General features: G+C 43.0%; 1 protein-coding gene across 1 annotated transcript in view; it reads left to right on the top strand.

The window, feature by feature from the left end:
- The window catches only part of RNF11 (ring finger protein 11), a 33,690-nt gene extending 14,193 nt beyond the window's left edge, over positions 1–19,497 (top strand). Inside the window, exons 2-3 of the mRNA XM_042808358.1 lie at positions 17,471–17,640; positions 18,272–19,497. Of these exons, the coding sequence (XP_042664292.1) occupies positions 17,471–17,640; positions 18,272–18,443 (342 nt within the window). The 3' untranslated portion in view covers positions 18,444–19,497. The remainder of the gene's footprint in view (positions 1–17,470; positions 17,641–18,271) is intronic.
- The last annotated feature ends 568 nt before the right edge of the window (positions 19,498–20,065 follow it).

Genomic DNA, 20,065 nt, shown 5'->3' on the forward strand with positions numbered 1-20,065 from the left:
GAACTATTTAAATTAGACCAATAGCTATTGCCCTTTCTCTCTTAAAGACTTAAGTAACACATCAGACTGAAGAAAGATATGTATTTTTTGAAGTCATAGGTGCAGAATGGTTACCATGTTCCAGCAATAAAGTGCCTGTATATCAACATACAGTGCAGTAACCCCACATATACTTGTTCACTGATGATCTTACCTTTTGCTTGCTACAGGCCGAATCCTCACTAGTGCTGCAGCTGCCCAGTGCTACTTAAGTGACACAAGTTGGTTTGTAAAGCTGGAGACTTCAGAATGTGCTAAAACTTCTAGCTGGCATATGGTCAGAAGAATAAACTCTATAGAGGTCTTTTTTTCAGCCTTGCCTTCACTCCTGCTTTGACCTGTAGATTGTGCTGCAGGAAACAGGGTTTGGCCAAGAACCTTTGTGCTTCCACTGTAGGTGTTTTCCACCGTTGGATCAAAAACCCAGCAGAGATCAAACCAGAATTGCCAGTGGAAAATTATTTTGTCCAAAATTTTCTTACTTTTAAAGCTTTTGTTTTCTTAGTGTCTTAAACTTTCAGGTGGACTGACAGCGTCTGCAGATGTTTATAATAGCTTCAACAAAACAAGGCTCGGATTTAATGAGCGTTATCTTCCATATTTTACTTAAATTAGCTTTGAGTTAAATATGATAGGTATTATTGCTAGTTGTTACGCTGCACTTTAGATCATATTAATTTGGATTAACAGCCTGATTTTGTATAGTGTTGGAAATTGCATATTAACAAGTGTGTGAATTGGACTGTTTTTGGTGTTTGTGAACAGGAGGGTATGTGGCTAGTTATGCATATGCTCAATGAAGTTACTTTCTGCAGATAATGTATGATTTTTGCAAGATGCTAGTCAAGCTTTGCCCTTACTACTCCTACAGGGAGCCTCTTTGATCAAACCGAGAAGCTCAAGAACTAGATTATTTATGGTAAACTTGCACCTGTTATTCTTGTACTGAACAGATCTTTAGTTGTTTTTCTGATGTTTACTCTCCTGATATATTTAGAGATCAGTCCTATATCCCAGCCTTTGTTTTTCTAGGCTCTCTTCTATTTTTATTTTGTTTGTTAGTGGATATGATATTCATACAAGCAGCTTGGTTTTCCTGAAAAACAAAATCCGTCTCATCCATGTCAGTGAAACTAAAACAAAACAAAACAAAACAAAAAAAAAAGGAAAAAAAGTATTAAAGCAGAACATATTTTAAGTGATCGAGGGATCATTGACTGGCTGCTCAGCATCTTGCACTGAATTTTGTCACGGTGACTGGTAAAGGAAGTCACAGACAATATTTACTTTAAATCTGCAGAACATGCAGCTTGGAAGTCCAAGGGCCAAGCACCTTTGCATTTGCTGCTAGCTGTTATCCTCTCTTCTTGGGGTAAACCATACCATAACATACTGAAAACTTCACCAGAAATGGAGCATTACATGATGTGATACAAAAAAATCGGGACCAGGCCTGTAAGTTATTTCAGGGCTAATTTCTGTACAAAGCTTCAGTGGAGCAAAGAAATTTTCTTCAACCTAATCTGCCAGTCTGAAATTGCTCAGTAGGGTACTTGCTGTCTGGCTTTCACCAGACTTCATTTGATGAACATCCCACTCCTTTTTTGCCAAAGTTTGTGGATAAAGCCATGCTAAGCCCTTTTCTGCCCCCAAGGAAGCATCTAGAGCTGCCTATCTCCACAAGCAATCAGTTTATTTTTGTTTCTACTGTCTGATGCAGAATAACAAAAGAAGGAACAAAAAGTTGTTTTCTGCACTAATTTCTGTTTGTGTCTTTACTGCAGTGGAGATCAACCTATAGGAAAGGAGGTATCCCAAATAAATATGGGAATTCAGACTTACCTTGTTACCTTGCCTGTTTCGTTCAGAGATGACTCAGCAAATCTTTTGGGGTCCCCAGGGATGTACCTTCCCTGACTTCACTTAACTGCAGCGGTGCATAAGGAGACAAAGTTGAGTCCTGTAGGTCCCTGGACTTGAAGCGTCACCAAATGCCATCTGCTTCCCGGGCTGCTCTGCTGCACCCGGTGCTTCTCAGAGATGCATTTGGGAAGTGTCTTTTCAGACTATGGTGAGCTAAAAGGTTAGGCAAGATAATAAAAATATTCCTGTAGTAACTGAGTGATGATATTTCTGCTTATGGAGTTAAAATCTGAGCAAGAAACTTCTCTTTCTCTTAAACAATCTGAGAGATTAAGGGTCTAGAGAACAAGCCCTGTGAGGAGCAGTTGAGGGAACTGGGGTGGTTTAGTATGGAGAAAAGGAGGCTGAGGGGAGACCTTACCTCTCTCTACCACTACCTGAAAAGAGTCTGTAGGGTGTTGGTTGCTTCTCCCAGGTAGCAACTGATAGGGTAAGAATAAACAGCCTCCAGTTGTGCCATGGGAGGTTTAGGTTGAGTATTAGGAAAAATGTATTCACTGAAGGGGTTGTCAAGCATCAGAACAGGCTGCTCAGGGAAGTGTTGGAGTCACCATCCCTGAAGGTATTTAAAAGATGTGTAGATGTGGTGCTTAGGGACATGGTTTAGTGGTGGACTTGGCAGTGCTAGGGTAACAGCTGGACTCCAATGATCTTAAAGGTCTTTTCCAGCCTAAATGATTCTGTGCTTTTATCTAGCTGTTACAGTTAACTCTGTAGTTACACCCTAATGACTCCCAAGGTAACAAGATATATTCTAGACGAAATGTCATAAATTAAACAGAAAAAACTCCCAGGGTTTTCTCCATAGCTGTTTTGCTGTGGCTGTGTGTATTTTTTTGACACGGTAGCATACTGAATACCACCAGATTTACTGCCTCAAAGCTCAGTGTTACTCCATTCTGGTAATTTATTGTGACTGCAGTTTGTGTGTGTATAAACTGGCAAAACTTCCTTTAGTGATCGTGTGGGTTGTAGCAAGACATGGGTATTCCACCTTAAACATTTATGCAATATAATATGATAAGTAGAAATTATTATTTATATTTTCATAAAGTCTGACCGAGTGTTGGTAGCATAATATTAATGACATTAGGCTTTCATTTCTGACTCTGAGAGGCTTCAAAAGTAGCATCTGTCTCACCTACAGTAGAGTTATGCTTCAGTGCATAAGCACTTTCCTTGTACCTATGTATCTAAATTGGGAGTATTTGAAAGTCACAGGTAATGTGCTTGGGGAAATTAGTGCTTTTAAATTTGCACAGATAACCTTTGTATTACCATGTGATCTTCTCAACTGCAGCTCTAAACCTGCATCCTATCTATCAGTGTATTAGGTGTTCAGGGTTTCTGGTGTCCTTTACACAACATGAAAGATCCCTCATTGCGTATGGATGAGATAAGGCTGGAGATCTCCAGACTTTGCAGCTGCTCTTGTAGTGGTGTGTTGGGGTGAAATGGGGCTTTGTCTTCCAACCACTCAGTCCATATTAAGAAAAATGACCTCTCTGTTCTCCTGTCCCTCCTCTGAAACAGTTTTCTGTTGTTCTGAGATTTTGTAGCAGCCTGAGCATTAATTCACGCAAGTACTTAAGTAGGTGCTCAAGTGCCATGTCCCTGGTATTGTTTGAACTCCTTACAAAGTGTGCTACTGGGGTAGTAGTGGGGACATTTGTAGACTGTACTGTCTGATACTTGCAGTCAGCAGGATGCATCTATTGTGGAAACCTCAAGTTTTCCTTTAGCAAGCCAATTTCAGTGTCAACAAAGCTCTTGCCACCTTCCATGAGAATGGATGTGAGCAGGGGAATGGCCTGACAAAATAGAGGTTTTTCTTCATCCCACTGGGGCTGAACAAGGTGAGATGGGAGCTGCTGTGGCTGCAGAAGCTGGGCCGGGCTCTGTGTTCCCCGTCTTCCCCTTCACCCTTGCAGAGCTTTGGAACTGCTTCAGTTCCCCCTTCAAACCGCCTACTCTGCAAGCACCTGTGCTGAAACGAACACGAGTATTTTTGGTGTAAAACCAGCACAGGCAAGATTCAAAAAAGAGTATTTGAAAAAAAAAAAAAAAAAAACCAAAAAACAAACCACCAACCATAGGCTGAAAATGCTAATTAGACAGGTGGTTGCTTATACAGTTCGTGATGGACGTCATACCTTATTCATCTGTGAAACTGAACATTTGCGGCTTGTCCTGCTTGTACCAGCTACTGGCTGTATGTCTCACACACAGCAGTAAAATGAACATGTGTTTTTCTGGGGACAGATAAAGAAAAGACCAGATGCTCACTGAACTGTCTCTATGAATTTAAAACTTTAAAATAAGTAAGAAGAACACATTCTGGAAATATTTTGCTTGTATAACCAACTGCTGAGAGAGCTATTTATGATTTTTCTACCTGTTCTTGGCACAGGCCTTTTTTCTGTTAGAAGAGGTTTGACAGTTGCATGAGATCACACTTGGATTTGTGCCCTGCGAGCCTAAAAATGCAGAGTCACTGCTTGTGAGGACAAGACTTCACTGGAAAAAATAGAAACATTGCCCTTGTGTTCACTGCTAATACTGCATCAAGAAGTGGAGCTTCATCAAGCTTTAGTGTGCCTTAATATTCATACAGACATACCTTGCTTTTAGATAGAGCACTGCTTTAAAAAACTTGACAAACCAACAGATTTAGTAATAATCGTTTAATGCCTGAGACATTCCTTTAAGATTAATAAATGACCGGCTGAGATGAACCGATAGCCTGAATTGGTGCCTCTGGCTGTTTACAGCTGCTGCTCATTAACTGTGAGTTGAAATAATTAATGTTATTATCAAATGACACTAAACAAATAGCTGAGTCACATTGTTTGTGTGTGTTCATTCTCACCAAAGTGTGAGGTGGCAGCGAGCGTGCGCCTGGGAGAGGTGACCGTGTCCGCACGATGCAGCACCCTGGGCTACGCTGAAATCCCTTGTGTTACAGCCCAGCAGTTCAGGGGCCTGTCAGTACCCCCTGATTCAAACCCCATTTCCAGCCTCAGAATGTGGAAGAGATCACAGAAATCCCCATATCGGTTGCTCAGGATCTGGGGGGAGGGAGGAGCTGTTGGCTGGGTGGAAGCTGGGGATGTCCTCGCCAAGCCGGGACGCCACCGCCAGCGACACCCGGGACGGCTGCACACAGAGACTCGTACTGGGATTGAGGTGCCCTAATGTATGGCAGGTGTATGCATGGCTTTCTAGCAGGCTAGTGCAGAAACGTGCTTTAAAAAAGTTGTGGTTAAAGTGTTGTGAAATGCAGCATTGATTATATCCTTTAATTGGCCTCAGGAAGCCCCCTGGCTGCCTCTGCGCGGTCTGGGCCCCTGCTGCACTGTCTAGGCTGAGGCTTCAAGTCACATGCCTGCATCTTCGGAGCCTCCACTCTGTGTTAGAGATTCACATGCCGTTAAGAAAATAAAAAGGCCTCTGAATCTGAGCGTGCCATCAAACTGCCAAGGTGTGGCAGCTTCCTGCTTGAGCAAGCATTTGTAATTGAGGATGACTTTGTTAAAAAGGCAATTAAAATACTTCAAATTGAGTACAAAGTTATGATCAAGTGAAGTATAACACAGATTCCTGAGGTTCGAAACAAACCCTGCTGTCATGGGCTGCTTTGCTGACATGGTCTCAAAGCAGGCACGGAATGCCAGCAGTCTTATCAGCTTCAGGTTTTCTTGCTCTGTGGTTATGCAGACCCAGCTCATCACCAGCCCCATCTGCTGCTTGAAGCTCTTTTGCAATAGGATGTGGACTGTTACCGCTTTTCTCCCCCCAGGTCAATTATCCTTAGTAGAGCAATCTGTTTTCTCTCCTTCCTCTATGGTTTGGCAGAGGTTTGCACTGTGTGAGGATCCCCCTCTGCTGAGTCCGTTTGCTGCGAGGCCTGATGGAAAATCCCTCATCAGGTTTCTCCTTGGCTTTCCTTGCTGGGGGGAGCTCGTTGCTAGCCCACCTTCCTGGGCTAGCGCAGCTTTGCCTCATCAGCCATTCTTTACCTGATCCTTGCTCAAGGGGAAGGTCCCCATCAAGATTTGTGGAAGTCTGCTCCTCTGTTGCCTCTTCTGTGTATTTTGGTTGGGTAACTGACTGTATCTCTATTAAAAAAAAAACCACCTACTATGTCCTCTTTCAAACCTCTTTTTTGGTGCTTGCTTACAACTGGGTGGCTACAGAAAAGTATTTTGTGTCATCGCGTAGGATAGTACATCGGAGTAGATGATCTGAGAGAGCTGCTGTTGATCTGCCTGTTTGTTTTTGTTATCTGTGTTACCTCTTATCAGAAGCTGAATTGACACCTCCCAGAAGACTGCACATGGGGGTGATGGTCTTGTTCCAACTGGGGCTGTTGTGTCTATTTAAGTCCTGTTTTAGGAACTTGATGTATGAGGACTTGCATTCAATATGGTGGTTTTACATGTGTGTTGAAACTTCCTTTACTCAAGGCTGTTAAATTGCGTTCTGGATAGCCCTCTTTGCCTGAGGAGGATGCCTGCCGTGTCGTTGAATGATAATGCCAAGATAACACCATATGCTGAACCTAGAGATGAGGTCATTCATCAGTTGATTTTGCTGATCCTTTGATATCCTACTCTATACTTTTTCTAAAATACATTCCTCATTCTGCATAATATTTCTCTGCTATATGTGATTATGTTCTTATTAAACTAGTACATTTAAATATACATATACGCATCTTCTGTTTACACATGGAAGTACAACCTGTATTTATACTTCAGCAGTCCTCCGTGATAGATTGCACTTGTCTTCAGTTTATGTGCATTTTCGTGTTTACTCCTTGTTTCAATCCTTTGTCCCCAGCCTTTCCTCTTGGCTAAATAGGGCTGATTTCTGTAATTCTGCTACCTTGGTCTTGAAGTACTCAGAAGGGCTGTTTTGTTCTTAGAATTGCCTTCAAGCTGACCTAATTCTTGCCAAAAGATACATTTTAGCACTCTTGCTATTTTTTAAGTGTTTAGAGTCAGGATTTCACAATTGGCTGAAGTCCCTGACCGGGGCACTCCTCCATTTTCCTCTTGGCTGCCTGTTTCCAACTTTTTCAGTGACTGTAGCAGTCGCACAGTCAATGGTAATGGCTTGTCTGCTTTTTTGGGAGGTAGGAGTCAGTCGGATTGGTGTCCTGACAGGCAGTGCCTGTAGCCCGTGCGAGGGCAGCGGCAGGACCTGGGGCTCAGCAGCAGTGCTGTTTTCCCCCAGCTGCACCCTAATCCCCAAATTCCCTGAAATGGCACCCGGAGGTGAGCAGGGGCTGTGTGTGCTTAGCTTGGCTATGCTGAGTCTGTGGGCTCAGTAGGCAGTTCAGGGCATAACATGTGCAGTTACTTACTCCTAGTGCGTTGCATTGCCCACCTGAAGTCACCTGCGCTCTTCATCAGGTGTCTGCCTGCCCAGCAATCCGTAACAAGCCTTTCACACAAGGGGCTTGCATGGGCTTGTCCGAGTGATGCAGTGCTTTGGGGGTTATAGGATGGTAGACTTGGGCCAAGCTCATGTCTCAGGAGGCAGAAGCACGTGTGAGCTTCAGCTTTTTTGTCTGCCGTACCCTGAGGTGAGTTAAAGCCCCAGAGTGGTTTGGGAGGGTGTGCGTGGGGGCTGGTGTCTGTGACAAATCACACAGGATGAGTGGGGTGGGTTGTGAGCACGTCTGTTGGCTGCACTGGGTGCGGGGCCTGGCGCAGCGAGAGTCCAGGCTGCCTGCAGACTTTAGGTGTTACCCAGGATGATCAGCAGTAGCATTTCTAGCTGTTATCCCTTTGATTTATAATATAAACAAGTTGCACTGATCGATGTTTACCCTTTCCAGAAAGTAAATATGTGTCTGAAGGAAGTGTGAATGATTCTCCTATTTCATTGTGGACTGTTAGCATTGTGTCAGCTGTTCCATTGTAGCTCCAATGCTTCCCCTGTCTCTCATGCTTGAATGCAGCCTCCAGGAAACATGTTAACTGGATTTGCTTGTTTGGGTTGTTCTTTCTGATTTTGCACTTCCTGCTAGCCAGCAGTTGCACAGTAGTAAGTGAACGGGCTACAGTAGGTTCACTCTCTACCTTTCAGCAGAGGAGACAGTCTGAGAGATTAATTTGCTTTCAGCCTCTTCCATTACAGGACCATTTTCTTCCTCCCAAAACTTCAGGTTTTTATTTGTTATTAAATCTGCTCCTCATTTCCCCAACCAACCATCTTGCTCGAACCACAAGTGCTGTGTTTAACATAGCCATAGCACTATAATAACTGTCTGAGCTTGCCAGGTGTAAGACAGGGTTTCTGCAAAGATAACCACTTGGCATAAGTAGGTGAGAACATGTACCAATAATGCAGATGTTGTGGTTTGCTTATGGGGTAGGATGATCCGCATACATGTGCTGTTCTTCTACCATCAGCTGCGGAAATGACTGCTGGCCCCTTCTGCTAGATTTTCTCCTTAACCAGCTGCTTCCCTTTGTAGTCCTTGGGGTGTACAAGTCTCGGGAGGCTGCGTTTTGTGCCTGAGTGTCCTTAATTTATTGTTCAGGGGCAACTGTTCTTTCCTGACTTTGCTCACTGCAGCAGCTTGACAGAAAAGCATGAATTTTTGTAAATTGTTTATGGATCTTTTCCCTCCCTGTAAAAAAAAAAAAAAACCCAAAACCCCACCACTATTAAAATAAACATGCTAGGAGCAGTAATAAGAGGACTTTGTTATCTCTCATAAGTTGTGGCCTGATGCTGTAAGTGGATCTGTCAGTGGGGCTGTCTGGAGAGATGGAGTCAGTTCTCTGATGAGCAATTTGATGGTCTGGGCTGTGTTGGTGTATATGTTATCCACTTTCCTGAAGAAATTCACACCCTGATGTTTGATGGGATCACTGGAAAAAGGAACAAGGACAGCTAAAACTGACACAAAGCTGGTGAACGAGAAGTCAGTTAGTGGAACCGTATCCAAGGATATGGCCCTTGAGTCAGAGAAACCTGCTGTGCAGCCTGGAAATGTAAAAACTGTCTGGTTGTGTCAGGAGATTGTGCTTCCAGGGATTAATTACTGCTTTTTAATTACTGCTTTTCCCCTACAACTCCTCCTTGCTAATCTTTCGTATTTAGGTTTGCGTGGATGATTAATCAAATTTCAGAGCAGGTGACTCTACAGAGCAGCAGGTGATTTCCATCTGCCAGGTAGGGCTGGGTTTGCACTGGCCAAGCTGAAAACAGCACTGCCTACTATTTATCTTGGGAGTAGGTAGTCTTTTGGTTTTATGTGACAGGACAGGTAAGAAGCTTGAAAACTAAAGTCCCCTTCTCTCATAGTCCTTGTTGCTCTCTAGGAAAGCAGCAGGCAGGATGCATCTAGTTTGTATCTCCTCTCTCTCTGCCCCAGCCCTATTTTTGGTAGCAAAGCTGGGCTCAGGGGACAGGTGATATTTTAAGAGTTGGCAGCCAAAACTCACTCTCTTTCATGGTTGCTTATCTCTTCCAACTCTTCAGATACTGAGAAATAAATGTAATTTCAATGGAATAATTGTGAAAAATGCAAAGGACAATTTAACAATTTTAGTAATAGCTTAAATGAAGCTATACCATCACAGCAGAACCATCGTGGCTTTCACCAAAAAACACCTCCCTCTGAAATGATGTATGACTCAAACCGGGTGTTGCTTCCTAATTGGTGTTAGCAGCTGGAGAAATGCTGTGCAGATTCTGCAGGTTCCTCTCTTCTATTGCAGATTGTTCCCTTAGTCTGTTGTTACATTAATTACTGATGATATCTACAATACCCAATTCCATACAAGGCCAGAATTCTTACTGATTTTCCCTTAAGAGTGCCCTGGTGGGAAGTGTTTCCGAACCTGAACACATCCCAGGTGCAGGGGGGGGACCTTGATGGGTTTTGGAGCATTGCTCTCCTGCTGGCTATGGGCCAGTAAGGTGCTAGTGCACATGTTTATTTCTGCATGAGAACTCCCTATTTTATATTTAAATTATAATTGCAATACTAATAAAACTAAAGGAAAAACTGAGATGTGAAATTCTGTATGTTGTAGGTTTGTGTTTGTCCTTCAGTGCTGTCCAATTTATCAAGGAATGTATCAAAGGAAAGTAAATGTAAAGTGGTTTTGTTCAAAGTGATCACAAGCAGGTAAAGTAAGCTCTCTCTGGCAAACAGTGGTAGCAGAACAATCCCTTAATAAATCTTAAAAATTAGGCATACATTTATTGGCCTTAAAGTTCCAGATGCATCAAATACACATTCAAAATTTATATTGTGTAATTGGTCTCCTTAGGGAGAAATGTGGGAATTGTGAGAAATGCAAGGGACTCGGAACCATATTTTAGAGGTGAGCATGTATTTAGAAGAGCAGTGCAATTAATCTGTTTTGGAATGTATTATTATTTGTTGGGAGAGAACAACTTGGATCATCACACTTCTCACATAAACAGAGAGAATCAGTCTTCAGTATGCTTAAAAATTGGGGAAAGGATCAGCTACAGTTTTGCTTAATATGCTGTTAATACAATGTTTAATCTCTTCTCTGACTATATTAGAAGAGAATAGAATGGTTTGGGTTGGAAGGGACCTTAAAGATCATCCAGTTCCAACTCCCTGCCCTGGGCAGGGCCCCCTTCCCCCAGCCCAGGGTGCTCCCAACCCCGTCCAACCTGGCCTTGAACCCTTCCAGGGAGGGGGCAGCCACAGCTGCTCTGGGCACCCTGGGCCAGTGTCTCACCACCCACACAGGAGAGAATTTCTTCCTTATAGCTAATCTAAGTCTACCCTCTTCCAGTTTAAAACGGTTAGCCTTGGTTTTATCCCTACACCCCCCAATAAAGAGTCCCTCCCCACCTTTCCTGTCCCCCCTTTAAGCCCTGGGAGGCCGCTCAAAGGTCCTGGGAGGCTTTCTCTTCTCCAGGCTGAACAACCCCAACTCTCTCAGCCCGGCCTCCCAGGGGAGCTGCTCCAGCCCCCCCAGCATCTTTATGGCCTCCTCTGGCCCCGCTCGAGCAGCTCCGTGTCCTTCTGATGTTGGGGGCCCCAGAGCTGGACCCAGCACTGCAGGGGGGTCTCCCCAGAGTGGAGCAGAGGGGGAGAATCCCCTCCCTGGCCCTGCTGCCCCCCCGCTCTGGCTGCAGCCCAGGGCACGGTTGGCTTTCTGGGCTGCAAGCACATATTGCTGGCTCATAGTTTTCCATCCACCAATGCCCCCAAGTCCTCCGCAGGGCTGCTCTCAACCCACTGTTATATCCAATATTACTGTTAAGTGAATGGGGTCTGCTAGCCAAACCCATGCTTTAGATTCCAGTTTGTGCCAGAACAGCTCCTCCTGTGTGCGGAAATGTGTCTGATCTGGTTGTCTGTCCCAGGTGTCCCCTCCAAATGGAAGAGGTGAGAGGGGGGAGATTTTTCTTTCAAAAAAACTTTTTAGCGTATGTGTTGAGCTATCAGAGTTATTTATACTTACTGGCTACCTGGAAGCAGGAATATAAAAGATTGGGTAACGATTTCATTACAGGATGTTTTATAGCAGCTGGTATTCAGCTTTATAAATGAACTGTTCTCTTCTGTATGGCAGAAAAAGGGTTTTAGAGTTGGCAGGCTGCTCGTAATATTCTAAGGATTATGAAAGTAAGCTGTAGTTGTCGTATAATGCACATTATAGTGGCAAGTGGTTTTACATTAATATGTCTTGGGGGAGGATATTATTTCAGAATGTATATTCACATACAGATGGAGCTCGAGTCTTTTCACCAAGATCAGAATTACATTCACAGAAAAGGCCCCTGGACCATCATCCCAGTGAGTTCCTTATGAGTAATAAAGTAGCAAGAAGAGAAAACTTCATAAAATTCAGCAGGGATTTTGCAAAAAGCCCAAAAAGCACGATTTTTTTTCTCACCTCCTGACTAAACTGAAGTTGTTCTTGTCTGGATTAGTTGTTTAGTCTTCCTGCTAAGCATCTCACCGTAGAGGTGAGAAGACTGAGAAAAGCAGCAAAGCTGAAAGATTTGCTTAGTGACAGCGAGTGTTGTAAAAGGCAGCGACGTTGCAGGGCTGTTGGCGTGGCGGAAAGGCCAGGCCACTTTTCAGATCTGTGTTTGAGGGCTGGGGAGCAGCAAAGCGCAAGTGGCCCCGATGCAGCTGTATGTGAACCACTGCAGCTGCTTTCAGACAAGGTGTTTCAAGACAGACATTTGCATATTGAAGGGATTTCAAGAAAGAGATGTGGGAATGGCTGGGGAAATTCAAATTGAACTGTTATATTTGCATTAATTAATTAGGCAGTAACCACAAGGAGCTATACTTACCGGTATTTAAAAAAATGTAAAGAAGATTTAGGGTAAATATAGCTAGGAAGACGTTTGTATCCTTTGTCGAACTGAATTAACAGATATGCTGTTGATCTGGTGTTAAAAATGCCAATAAATATCGCAGGGTGAGACACCCTGAGAGCACTGGATTAGGTGAGTAAGAAAATTTAGAAGTGGAAACCAAGCAACACAGTCAGTAGTGGAAAGTGGGTGGTTGTAGACAGGATCTCAGGGACAGCAGTGAAGCTTTGACCTCTGGAACTATTAGATGTTATGAATTATTCATTTTACCTTTGACCTTCCTGACAGGATAATTTGTGCATGTTGGTGCAATTATCAGAAACAACAAACGAGCAAAAGCCCTGATAACACACTGCTGATAGGTGGTGTAGAGGGATCTTAAAATAATCTTTATCCAGGGATTATGAGTTTCTGATCCACCCCTGACCTGTTTTCAGAGTATTACAAATTCATTGCACTTGCAAAACCAAGATGAAAATGCTGTAAAACAACAGAAAAGCAGATTTACAGCAGCACAAGAAACCAAGGTGAGTTGCATTGATAAGAACTTCAAACTAGAAATTGTGCTTGATGAAACCTGCTTTTTCTAGGCGAGAACCCAAAGTGTGCTTGAGAATCTGCATGCAGAAACACAGTCTCTGGGCCTTTTAAGCTGTGTGTGAAAATGTTTATTTTCATTAGAAATGAAAAATGCAGACCTCCAGGTGCCCTTTATAATTTCTCCTCCACTCCCCCCGCCAAAAAAAAAAAAAAGGAGGAGGAGCCAGGGTGGGAGGGAGACACAAACCCTGCTGTAGTCCTTGAGTCTAAATTAATGCTGTTATTTAAGGGCTGAATAAACATTAGGAACGAATGATTTCTATGCACAGAAAGCCAGGGAAACTTGTGCTGACACCACCTACTTTGTGAACAAGAAAAAAGTTGTGTATCTCCAGGACTGTGGTCATCTGAGATGTTTCATCATTACTGAATTCATATGGGAAAAAAAAAAATTGATTTAAAGCAAATTAAGTGCCAGAAAGTGATTTTTCTTTCATTGCCTGACACTAATATGTGGTTTTGATTATTTGTTTTGGCCTTTTTTAGGTTTTTTTGCATGCAGGGATAGAGTTAAGATGAAATTTCATCTTTGTTTTAAATGCTTGACATCTTTATCGAATGATAAATAATATGGACTTTGGCTGCAAGTTCAGTATTTCATAATTTTGTCTGCAAAAACATTTTCCATGGTAGATAAGGGAAAAGTGAGACACCAGAGCAATAAATTCATGCTCGTCTCTGGAGTAAAATAATTACTTGGGTAACACAATCTTTTTTGTATATATACATGTCAGGGGGCCTCTAGCTACAAATGTAAGTTGACTGAAGTCTCGAATCCTCACGCCGTTACCCTTGAATATCCTCACTGGAGTGAGTGGGACCTTGCCTTAAGGTGGGTAGATAAAAGTAGCCATTATAAACTGTGAATGATTTGCAAAGGGGTGATAAGCCTGCACAGGCAGGGCTGCCCTCGGTCCTTACAGGCGGCTTGAAATTATTGTCGGGTGAGCTTAACTTCCAAAAAAACGCTTCAGAGATTTGGTAGCGGAGGAAGGCGAGGGCGCAGCCGCGGCAGGAGGAGCCCAGCTCGGGTCACGGGTGGTGGCCAGGGGCTACCTGAGGGACAACTTCGGGCAGTCTACTCCATCTCTTACTTCGACCTCTCTGGGGATACCAAATGTCACTTCAACTAACTGAGAGAAATCTGGGGTTTCTTGCTCTCATGAAGAAATAGTTTAAAAAATGTGTAGAATACTACAGGTATAAATGCGCCTTTTCTTTTTATCTATTGGAGGGGAGAGGACTGGTGTGAAAAGGTGGGTGTACCCTATAATTTGACTCTGCAATGTGTGCGGCCGTGTTCATCCATTTTACTGGTATGCTGGTATCCAGTGAACTGCTAGCTCAGTTTGGGGAGGCTTTTAATAGTAATCGGGAGGCGAGATTGAAGTGCCACCAGACAGTGTGTTAAGTGCCCCGGATCGAGGGGTCACAGTTTTCTATTTACAGGAGTGTGATTTATGCATTTTTCACAACAGCTTGGCAGCCACAGCAACCCCCATTTTTTATTTTCACAAGCATCACGACCATGTCGTGGTGAAAGACAGCCCCATTTTCACCCAGAGTTACTCATCTGACAAGAGATTCTTGTCTAGTACGTGAAATTGTAGAAGCCCACAGCTGGCAACTATAAATTCCGGCCTTAATTGGTTATGTCAGACACGTTGCGCAGGGTGGCGGCTCTGCGGGGAGGGAACCTGAGACAGGAGGCCAGGAGGAGTGTTTCCACCCAGCGCTGGCGGTTGGGAAGCAGTTGTGTATTTGATGTGGGAAGGGGGCCCGGGGGGGTCCCTCCGGCCCCTCTTCTTCAGGCCTCCGGGGGGAGGGCAACGCCCCCAGGAGAGGGGCACTGCGGTCATGCAGGTACGGGTTCCCCAAGTACGTAATCCCTCGGTGGTCACTTGCAGCAGGCGCCTGTGAGACTAGAATGGGGGAATGAGGTTTTGTTCTTGTTTGGTCTATTATAGGCTTAAAAGTTGTGTTAACTTACTGTGCAAAAATTAACAGAAGCAATCATCAGTTGGGTAGTGTGACTGATTTCTCATTTCAGAGTTGTCCAGATGTGATGGTTTTAACTCACAACAGATTCTGACTTAACCATAGTTTCCTTTTGCTGTATAATTTCTGCTGAGGTGATCAGTTTGCTGTTCTGCTATCGGCATTCACTACCAGTTGTCACTGCTTCTTTCAAACATTTTGAGAGTTTCCTGGGTCATTTTTCCTCCTCCTGTTTTTGCCTTTCCTTGTATTTCTGCATTATCGCTTGCAGTCATGGTTTTGCCAAGGGGAACTGTATTAACTACAGTACCTTCCCCTCCTTCAGCCCTTACTAGCACCAACCTGTGTGGTGCCTGTGGTCAGTTGTGCTGCTCCTTTTTTTCCAAGGTGGGAAGGAGGGTGCATCTCTCTCCAACTGCTGAGTGTACTGTACCTCTTTGTAACAAATAAAGGAGGTAGCAGTAATGTCTTCTGCTATTGATTTAATAATCTGTCCAAAGAAATACAGCAAAGCCTTGAGGGGGAAAAAGGTTACTGGTAGTTTGTGGTATTAAGTTCTTGAAACATAAAACCAGGACTGGGCCCTGCCTTGAGCTGGTGTGTTCAGTGCAGAGGGTGTGCAGCATTTGGGAGGGGAAAAGATGCTTTACTTTGCTGGTAGCAAAGGTTGCAGAGCCACTTCGTGAATGTTGTTATATCTGACAGGTCATCCCTAGCTTCGCCTTCTGCTTTTCCCTATGCAAACAATGATTAGAGAATACTTTAGATAATTAAAAGCATTAGAAGAAGGCAGCTGATCTAGAGGAAGTCTGTGTTTCTGTGAAATACAGTTTTAGAGTAGTCAGGAAATTAATCAAATGTACAGAACTACTGGCATTTTGTCTGTTGAACCCTCTCATAATTCCTCTGAGTTCTGCTAGGAAATCAGAGGGGGAAATCCTAATGCAGCTTAATTAAGAGAAGACTGAATTTTACCCCACAGCTGAATTGCAAGTAAGTGGTTGGCACTGTGTTAAAAGAAGAATTGCCAGGCAGACTGGTATTTTTGGTTAGCATTAATGGTAAACAAGGACTTCTGCTGCTGGGCATTCCCGGCGCTGGCCGGCGAGAGGCTGCTTCCTCCCGGCCTTCCCGGGGTCCTGTCTGTCTTGTGCTGCTGGGAAGCACGGCAAGCGGAAAGAAGAATTGCTTTATCAGGTTTTACAAGTGCAGTATTACACATCAGACCCCCTATCTGGACGCTGCCAGGTCTGGGTGCTGCGCTGGCCCGTGGCCGGCGCAGGCCGAAAGGCAGCGAGGGACCAGAACACTCTGTGCTCCTGCTGTTGGCAGTACCCGGAGCTGCCCACAGCCCTCCACCCCTGTGGGGACACGCACGTTTCGGGAGGTGGCTGCTCCCTCGCGGACAGTGAGAGCCCACCACGACTTCCCCACGTCGGCGAGGAGCGAGCGGGAGCCCCGCCGGGGCTGACGTGTGCGGCCTCAGCGCTTCTGCCGCGCAGCTGCACACCCTCCTGCGGGCCGCTCGGTCTGCAGCAGTGTTGCCTGAAACATCAGCTTCGGCATTTTTCAGACGGGTAAATTGGTGCTGTTGTGCTTCTGGTGCCATCTATAAGTTGAAGGTGTTTTCTGCCGTTTAAGAAGTACCATTCAAATAGGCCCGCTGCAAGAAATTGTCTCCCTATTAACAGTAGATTTATGGCTACTGGCCAATACTGTCCTAATAGTATCTTCTGCTCAAAACCGGTATTTACATCCAAAAAGTTAAAATAAGTACCATGTCAATATAAATACTAGTGAAAATATCTGATCTAAAGCTTGTTAATATTCCAAAGAAGCTTCTGATAACATGGCAGAGGAAGGACTGAATCATACCTACATGTTATTGTTAGGGAAATATGTACTTTAAACATACAGCAGTTAAATTCTAGCTTGGCAGAACTTATACAATCATATTAATGTATGAGAACAAATGTAAAACTTGGATTACTTACTTAAGCTGTTCTTTTTATTGTCTAGGTGACATTTTATTAAATACACAAGAATTAATTCTACAGTACTGGATTGGAACTTGTGTGGCCCAGAACAGTTCACATAAATCGTAGTTATTACAGAACTAATAAAAACTTCCTCTCTAAAACTTAAGAATAGGCACCGTCCTCATCTTTGCAAATAACTTTTATAAATGTAAAAGAAAAATCTACTTTTTGTTGCAAATACTCTTCCTCAGCCACCGCATTGTTCAATAGCAGTTCACCAGGTACCTGTAAGGTTTATTTGCCTGCTGTCATATGGAGTTTCTTGTAAATTTTTTTCATGTATGGATGATTCCTGGAGATAAAAAGCTTTTATGGAGGAAAGACCACGAGCAGCTCCTTGCTCAAGATACTGACCTCAATTCTTTATCCCATTCTCAATATAACTGTAGCCCAAAAATTGCAAAGGGAATGGGAGCTCATGCAAACATTTGTAGGACTAAGAGAGGAAAAGTTAAATACATTTGCCTGTACCGTGCTATGGAATGCTAGGGAAGCTTCTGAGTTTTTTAACTGAAAAATTTTAATTTTAGGAGCAGGTCCCTGTTCCTGTCTATCACCCGACGCCTAGCCAGACTCGGCTAGCAACACAGCTGACGGAAGAGGAACAAATCCGAATAGCGCAGAGGATAGGCCTTATTCAGCATCTACCTAAAGGAGTCTATGACCCTGGGAGAGACGGCTCCGAGAAGAAGATCAGAGAGTAAGTTACAGAAACCCAACTGAACTCTCGTGGCTGTTGCATTGGTTTATGATATTGACCTGGAAAACCTGACCTGGTCATCCTGACCTGGTCCTCCTTTTTCTGCCCTATTTTCAGGAACTGTAATTTAATGTCACTTCCTGAAAAAAAAAAAATACCATGCAGAAGGCTGTCTCCTTTATCCTCGCTCACTTTCCTGTTACAGGTGAAAGTTACTTTCCTGACCCATGTAATTCATGCACTTACAGGTTTTTCCCTCTTTATTCTCTCATCAAGGGGAAATAATTTCATATTACTTCTTCACCTTTCTTTATGGCTCCTTTTTACCATTTCTATTTTTATGTACTCTGCTGAGCTGCCCCTGCCATGCCTGCAGAAAGCTTCTTGCCCTTGCTAATGTTGTAACCACGGGCAGATGCTACAAAGGAAACACCAAAAAAAATGTAGTGCTTGGTAGAGCCAGCACTGACAGAGCTAGGAACTCCTCACAGTATCTACAAGTACTGAAACTTTGACTCAAGCACATCCAGGAGTAGATAGTAGACTACTTTTCATTTCCAGTGTGGTAACAGCTGCTTAAATATTTTGCTGATTTTTTTTCTTTTCTTTTTTCCCGCCCCCCCCCCCCCAGATGCGTCATTTGTATGATGGACTTTGTTTATGGGGACCCTATCCGATTTCTGCCGTGCATGCACATTTACCACCTGGACTGTATAGATGACTGGTTGATGAGATCCTTTACCTGTCCTTCCTGCATGGAACCAGTGGATGCAGCACTGCTTTCATCATATGAGACTAACTGAGCCAGGGTTTCTCCACTGAACCTTCAAGGAGACCATCCACTTTAATGGGTTTGATCCTTTTGTCATTCAGCCCAAAGAGCCAGAAATTAGGAATTAAGATCATGCACAAAGTATACATTTCCTAATAAATAAAAATATTCCTGAATGGCTGCAAATATTGAAAAAAACATAGTATTTTAGAGACTATAGAAAAGTAGGTTGTTATTTTTAATGTAAAGCCTTGACCCACCATTGTCTTTTAATGTTTGTTCTTACACCCATATATAGGAATTGTGTAAAGTGTTACAGCAACTGTAAATGTTTAAACTGCGTGTATCCAATTTTATTAGCAGCGAGATAAGAGTATTTTTTTCCTAAATAAAGTAACCAGTTTTGTTCTGAATCTTTTCACAAGTCCTGGCATTTGGGTCAAGGCTTTATTGAAATCTACATTTTATAACACTGGCACAAAGAAATAGTTTTAAGCTTGTTTGCACAGTTCCTTTTATCTTTTTTTTTTTTCCTTTTTTTTTTTTTTTTTTTCCATTGGAGATGGAATTCATTGCCTTAGGTCTTTTTAATAGTGTATTGTTATTGTTGGGCTGGCTCTATGCTTGAAAACCAGTTTATTTATAACCTGTTAAAAGTGCTATATTTTGTTTGCAGTTAGGAATATACAGACTTCAAAGTGATCTCCTAGCTTGTAAGCAAACTGAGATGCATTATCCCTTTTCTACAAGTGATGTGAAATATGAAGATACGAAACAAGTCCTACAGTGAAATTATGGTTTCATGGTTTTTATAACTTCGGTTTTGATGAAACAGTCCTTACACTTTAATATGTCACCTTTAACTTGATCAGATTAAAAGTGGGCCAGATGGACGATAAATAGTTAAGCTACCATGACTGAAAAAAAAAATATATTTGGAACTAATGTAGTGTTAGCGTTGATCATTTATTCTACTTTTTTCTCCCTAAAAATGGTTGTCTTGGATCATAGCAAATGGATACTGCATCTCTTGTTCTTGTAGTTCTTAGGTTATCAGAAGTTAAGAATAAACATACTGTATCTCAGTCTCCTGTATTAAATGTATCTGTTAAGCCCTGCTGGCTGACACATCAGTTCACCAAACAGATATGAAATCAGATATGAGAAGAATATATTTTGTTCTGCACATAAATTCAAAGTTTATAAACACAGACTGTCATACTAGCACTTGAGGAGGAAAACAGTACTGCTCTAGCCTGAATGACACAACTAGCTAACTTCTGTAGCAAACAGTACATGCTTGTTAAGAGATGGTCTAGCAAAGATTGTAGCTGTAGACCTTTTCTCTCCTGAGCATGTTTTCCTCTCTTTGCCCTGCCCTGCCAACTGTTACACGTTCAACACCATGCTGATACGTGGAAAAGTCCTGGTCTTGCAAAAGGAGATACAACCTCAAGTTAACCACAAGAAATCGGGGAACGCTCTGCATTGTTTTCATATATAGTTTGAACACTTGATACAACAGGTTGTGTTTAAAGACCCGAGTACTTTGAAGATTTCGTGTATTTACATTATAGAAGAATTGTGCATGTTATAGATGATAATTTCTGAAGGGTTGGTCAGCAAAATGGGGAATCAATGTATTGATTTATT

This window comes from Tyto alba, unplaced genomic scaffold (genome assembly GCF_018691265.1).
Source record: "Tyto alba isolate M040663 unplaced genomic scaffold, T.alba_DEE_v4.0 Super-Scaffold_1000006, whole genome shotgun sequence".
Lineage (NCBI taxonomy): Eukaryota > Metazoa > Chordata > Aves > Strigiformes > Tytonidae > Tyto > Tyto alba.